This window comes from Aulonocara sp. 'chitande type north' Nkhata Bay, linkage group LG14 (genome assembly GCF_057382095.1).
Source record: "Aulonocara sp. 'chitande type north' Nkhata Bay isolate Kocher_YH1m ecotype deep benthic linkage group LG14, A_spYH_male_GT1.1, whole genome shotgun sequence".
Taxonomy (NCBI): Eukaryota; Metazoa; Chordata; class Actinopteri; order Cichliformes; family Cichlidae; genus Aulonocara; species Aulonocara sp. 'chitande type north' Nkhata Bay.
The window spans coordinates 23,414,522-23,420,599 of record NC_141357.1 but is presented as its reverse complement, the minus strand read 5'-3'; the positions used below and the strand labels follow the sequence as shown (position 1 = coordinate 23,420,599).

The following is a 6,078-nucleotide window of genomic DNA, read 5'->3' as shown; positions in this document are numbered from 1 at the left end:
GTACAACACACTTTTTGATTTTTATGTTAACCATATTAGAGAGAATATAACATGGAGGTCTTTGAGAAAGATGTGATCTTAAATTTTTTTTTTTTTTTTTAAGTATAATTGCTTTATAGGTTTATTCAGATGCATCACACAAAGACTTGCTATTTTGAAATTCTAGTGAGATCACTCCAGATGCCGATGATGTGGTAAGAAAGTTTCTTGAGAAGTGAAATGCTGCCTAAATTTCTGAAATAACAAGTAATCTGACATGATTCAGAGTGAAAGAGATGAAAATGAGGAACGTTTAAAAAAAAAAGAAAGTGCCATATTAGCAGTGAATGACTCAGCAGTCACATGATGGCAGCTGATTTTGTAAGTGCCGTGTATCAATACTGGTTTACTGTTTTTAGAAACTCCTTATTTGTAGTTGATGAGTTTTTACTGTCATACTTTAAGAGTTGGGGGAGCAGCTGAACAGTTACTGGTACTGCAGCTTCACCTTGTGGTTACTTAATGTAAACATCCCAAGATGGAGAGGTTATATTCCCAAGTGTTTTTTGTTTTCTCAGGCAGCCACACTTCACCACTAATTGAGTGTGGCAGAAAGGGTTGTGTTGAATGTCACATTAATTCTTTTCTTTGATTGGCATCTTTTATGCTGTCCTTATATCCAGCATTTATTGTATCATTTTGCTAGCATATACTGTACTTAGTCGCACGCCTAAGTGACCGTTTCAAAAATTCAGGAAACTCAAAATACAAGAGAACTCTTCGGTTACAGTAATAACACTCGGGATACTGCCAAATTTTGTTGTAAAAAGGATTTTTTCACTTCTGATATAAGCACACTTATAATAGGTTATCTAAACCCAATGTGAACTGAGTATCATTTTAACTCTTTAAACACACACTAAACAAAATTTTGTGATGTGAAATCAAGATTTACTTGTTATCTGAGTTCACACAGTCATGCTATATTATACATATATTACAGATCCCAGTGGTTGAAGGGGAACCACAAATGTTGCCACACAAAACAATGACTTTATTTTCAGTGACTTCTGAGCACAAATGATAATTTTTTTAAAAACAGCTGCATCACTGTGGTTTGAGATATACTGAAACCCGACCACAGAAACTCTACGAATAGTTTTGTGCTTCAAAAAGTTTGATTACGATGGCTTCGTGGGGCTGCAGTCTGAGACTGTAGAGAGATGTGGACCCAAAACGATCCATCCCTGTGCTGGCTACAAACAGCCCGGCATCAGGCAAGCTCGAGGCCCAGGCAGGATCCAGGCTTTGAGGCTGAAACCCGAAGTTGAGCAGAACAAGGAAGTGGACACAACCCCAGGAGCGTAGAAAGGCAAGAATTGGGGGAGATAAAGGAGAGGAAAGAGAGGAGTTGGAGGATGACGAGGTGTTGAAAGGGAGGAAGGTGAAACTGCCATATTGAAGCGCTTCTTCTCTGGCTTTGGAGAAGCTGAGGGAGGAGAAGAGCTGAAGGGCTGCACGGTTCATTTTGCCCTTTTCCTGAGGAAGAGGGGAGGATGGCGACAAATGTGAGAAAAATAAATACAATATGCCCCAAATACTGCAACAGCTTTGCAAGAGTTCCAACTGCATTTGTGAAAAAAAGTCAAAGAACAAATCTTATTGAGACATTTTTAGAGCACAAGCTAGCTTCATACTGAGTGTTTGGTATCTAGTAGCTCGTCCATCTCTCTGTGAGACATGCAAATTTTCAGTGGCGTATAATACAAGCTGCAATGTTTCAGATGACATCGTTAGCGGTTAAAAATCATTCATCAATCAATTTAAAGTCTCAAACAAGGCTTTACCTTTGTTTTCTCCATGTCTTTATCATACTGGATTGCTGGTGATCCTGGCAGAGTCATCATCAACACCAGGAGTAACTTCTTCAGTTCCTGAGATGCGTTGCCTCCAACCTGTTAAAACAATGGAGAGAGTGACCATATAACTACTAACTTTCCAAACCAAAGCTGAAAAAATAAATATGTAATGAAAAGTAGTGCATAAGAGCTGCGGTTTTTAGTATCTTTGTCGCATCTTTGTAGTCTGATGCTTGTAAACTGTCACATAGAAAGTTGACTAAGGCTACGTTCACACTGCAGGTCTTAATGCTCAATTGCGATTTTTTGATCAAATCCGATTTTTTTTGTCTGCTTGTTCACACTACAAATAAAATGCGAGAACAAACGCTCTCTAGTGTGAAACCTCAAAGCGGCCCACATGCGCAAAAGAAGATGTCACACACAACACGCTCTGTTTCGATCCAGACCAAACAGTGTTGTTTGACTGATGGCCCTAATATAAAGACTTGTTTCGGTCTTTACGTTTCCCAATTTTGTTTAAGTTATAAAGTTATTTTGTTATTTACATATGGCCTAATAATTATCCTTATTGCTGTTTTAGAGAGGAGCGGTGCTTCAAAGGATAGTTGCAGACTTCTGTCAGAATCTGCAGATTATACAGTACAAATAAAATGTTCACATTTCTCCAACATTGTCTTCCCAACAGTTTCACTGGATGGCCAGGAAGGGTTCATGATGTCTTCTCCGGCGCTGATAATTGGCGTCTGTCTTGTGTCAGTGGCGTAAAAGACGGATTTAATGCGACATGACCGTTCAAACAGCAGTCGCTTTCTAAAACATCAGATATGTATCGGATTCAGTACCACATACGAAAGTGACCCAGATCGGATTTGAAAATATTGGATTTGTGCCGTTCACACTGTCACACCATGATCGGATATGGGTCGCATAGGGTCAAAAAAGTCGGATTTGATGCGCTTTCGCCTGCGGTGTGAACGTAGCCAAAATGAACGTTAGGGCTGAGCTGTTCAGTCAGAAACAGATAATACCACTAGATTAAGCAATATGTGCATTAGCTTTTCTGACATTTAATAACACAAATAACAGGTTTGCTTATAATGGAAAAAAAATGACTTGATGCAGTCAATTAAAATAACTGTACAAGGATTTTAGGAAAATTTGCAAAATCTGTAAAATAAGCATTTTTCTATCAAAATGTACAAGAATCTTATAGAGAAATCTTACTGTCCAGCTGGGCCATATATTATCTCCTCTTGTTTGTAGGTGTCTCTCTACAGCATCAGCCACTTCCTGTGCAAACAGTGGGTGATGTGAACGAGGGAGAATGGACCTCATGACCACATCCACCAGTGTAACGTTGACCTGACCGGAGCCATTTAATGGACGCAGAACATCTGCCGTCTGTTTAACCACGACAATCCTGAAATTAAACATTTTTTTCCAGCAATCCTTGAGCTTCCTTTATAACATAAAAAAACTCTGTATTTACATGCATAACAACACCTTTCCTCCTCGGGACTACTGAATTCCCCAAAGACACGTCTCCACTCCAGCAGAGTCTGAAAAGTACACATTTAATTGGGAAAACTGAGCCTATGGTAACGCCACTTGTAGCTAAATTCAAAACTAGTCAATATCATTTGACCTTTTCTGAATATGCTGCATCAGTGTCACAGATAACAAAACCTGCCACACCTTTTTCCAACCAGAAGTGGAGTGCACGCTGTAGAAAGAATATCCATTTCATATTTTATGAACTCCTGACTGAGTGCATGATCAGAAAGCAGGTTTTACCTGTGTGGTAGCTGAGAGGTTTCCAGTTACATCCTGAAGTGCCAACAGATCCCGTTTACACAAGTCAAGCACAATTTTAAGACCTGCAGGACCAGCATGAAGCCTGTTAATCAGTAATAAAGGCCCATAAAACCACGTCTGAATACCATTTGCAAAAAAAAAAAAAGTTCTTTACTCACCTGCTTTGCGGCTCACTGAGCAGATGTTGTATCCAAGCCAGTGGAGCAAAGTTTTTATCAGCGGCAGTGAGGTTTAAAGGAAAGACCTCAACATCAAACACACCCTTCAGGATTAGAGCCCCTATACCCAAAGACCTGAGGTAGGGAAGCTGCTCATGCATTGCTTAAGAAAATACATATCAGAAAGAGTTACTTATTTTTAATCAGAATGCCATGATATTCAGTTTCCTCATGTGATGGGTTTGCATTCATGTTTATTTCAGTAGAGCTGTTATTTATCATTTATATCGAAGAACATGTTGCGCACAGATGCTCATGTGGGATTAGAAAAATGTTTTCTATTTTCAAAGCAAAAGCAACAGCACTTTCTCAGACTCTCATAACTTGATACAATCGTGTGGTAGCCCACAGTATTAATCACACAGTCAGATTAAGTAGTTATCAGCACAGAGATGAACCCAGTGCAGCTTTTGGCCTCACAGTAATAGTGAAACTGTTTAACTAAAAGCAATAATTGGTACAAATACAGCCACGCTTGCACATTGCATTTTTGGGTACAATAACATTTGTGTGGTTTTAAAAGCCGTTATTGGCCCTACCAACATAAATGCGGTGGACAACATAATGGAAAAAATGGTTTCAATGAAAACTGATGACTGCAGCTTTCCTGTTGTCGTGACTGCCAGGAAGCAGGTAGTTAAGTGATGGTGAATGAGGTGCATCTAAGGTTGTGCACGCTGCAAATTTTGATATAGATCAGATACCATGTGTGAATGTTTGTGTGAATGGGTGGATGACAGGATGTGTAAAGCGCTTTGGGGTCCTTAGGGACTAGAAAAGCACTGTACAAATCCAGGCCATTTACCATGTAATTACGGGGCCAGTGCCTTTAACTTATAAAAGCAGCTTGTGCATCATGACTGAGATGAATCATCAATTTGTAAATTCTGAACTAATTTTGATCAGTCACTGTGATTTTCACTTTCCAAAAATAATCAGTCAAAGCAAAACATTTTTCAGTTTCTCATGTATTTTGAAAATGGGGGACTGGAATGTAAATGTGTCCGTCTAATTTGGGCCAGGCTATACAAAGATTCAGACATTTTTCGTAGTGCATGTTTGAAGTCGTCCCCCCTCCTCCGTTTTCAAAAAACAAACATAAATAAATAATTTACCACAGTTTAGTGGTCTAAAATTGAACTGAAAGGATCGAAGCAAAGTATCTATCTTATCGTGCTAATATCGATCCAATATCAGCGTCGGAATAGAATCTATCGATATTTGAATTGATCACCCACCTTTAAATTATCCATCATGTCAATTTTTTAAGCATAGAAATATTAAACCCAAATTTCAGCATTTTGTTTCGGCGCGTCCTACCGCACATGCCCTCTGAACCCTCGGTCTGCGCCTCCGTCCACTGGTCGGCCTGCAGCTGATAGAACACAGACTCCTGCCACCATTTCAAGGGCGTCGCAACCGGCCGGGGGCTCTTTATTATGATGGCGATAGAAGTGGCAAGTATGGTGACCCAGGCGAGCCAGAACAGCAGCACCAGGTAACAGCGCACGTTCCTCCAGGCAGGCCCAGCAGCTGCCTCGAGCTCCTCTCTCGTCATTGGCCTCCACAGAGAGTCGGACTCCGGAATGAGCAGAGGGCATGTCTCTGAGGCTCCCGGCGGCACACTGCTATAACCCACATGCCCTGCGTTCACGGGCATCTCACGCTGCTGCAGGTAGATTAAGGGGATTATTTTAACTTTAAATGAACATTTAGACACTCAAGCCGAAGCACGCAGAAGCTGTCCAACTGTCGCTTAGGTTTTCTTTGGACTCGCTAAGTTCGTCTCTTTCAGTAACTCGCTGTTTCCACGCGACACTGAGCACAAGGCAGCTTTGTAATGAGCTGCACCTACCTGCCGGACTCAGGTGCAACATTTAATCTGACACACAGTCCTGTTGTCCCACTTTCTTACAGTGGTGGCGCAGTGAGGGACAACGAGTGTCCTTGTTCCCCTAAACAAGATTAAGCGTTTGGAGAGGGGGGCAGCACAGGAAGGACTATTCAAGATTTAATTTACTGATTATTTCACATCATTGTAGTTTGTCTTTTTTCAACACTTTTATTCCCTCGTGTACTCTGTGCTACTAATTGCTCGTGGGCATGTTTCCTCTTGTCCTTAGCTGTGCCTCCATTAAATTAATTTCACTGGCAGTGATGGAAGGCAGAATTAACAGCTCTGAGTCAGCGCATGCAGCTCTGAT

At 40.8% G+C, this 6,078-nt stretch overlaps 1 protein-coding gene across 1 annotated transcript; it reads right to left on the bottom strand.

Annotated features, from left to right (window-relative positions):
- Positions 1-12: 12 nt before the first annotated feature.
- On the bottom strand, positions 13-5,710 carry LOC147314591 (amino acid transporter heavy chain SLC3A2). Its single transcript, XM_086262824.1, has 8 exons — positions 5,195-5,710; positions 3,827-3,977; positions 3,636-3,738; positions 3,487-3,564; positions 3,345-3,400; positions 3,066-3,261; positions 1,827-1,934; positions 13-1,518 (listed from the first exon to the last, which is right to left on the bottom strand). Exons 1-8 carry the CDS (start codon positions 5,532-5,534, stop codon positions 1,129-1,131), a joined length of 1,422 nt encoding a protein of 473 aa, XP_086118950.1. The 5' UTR covers positions 5,535-5,710; the 3' UTR covers positions 13-1,128.
- Positions 5,711-6,078: the final 368 nt, after the last annotated feature.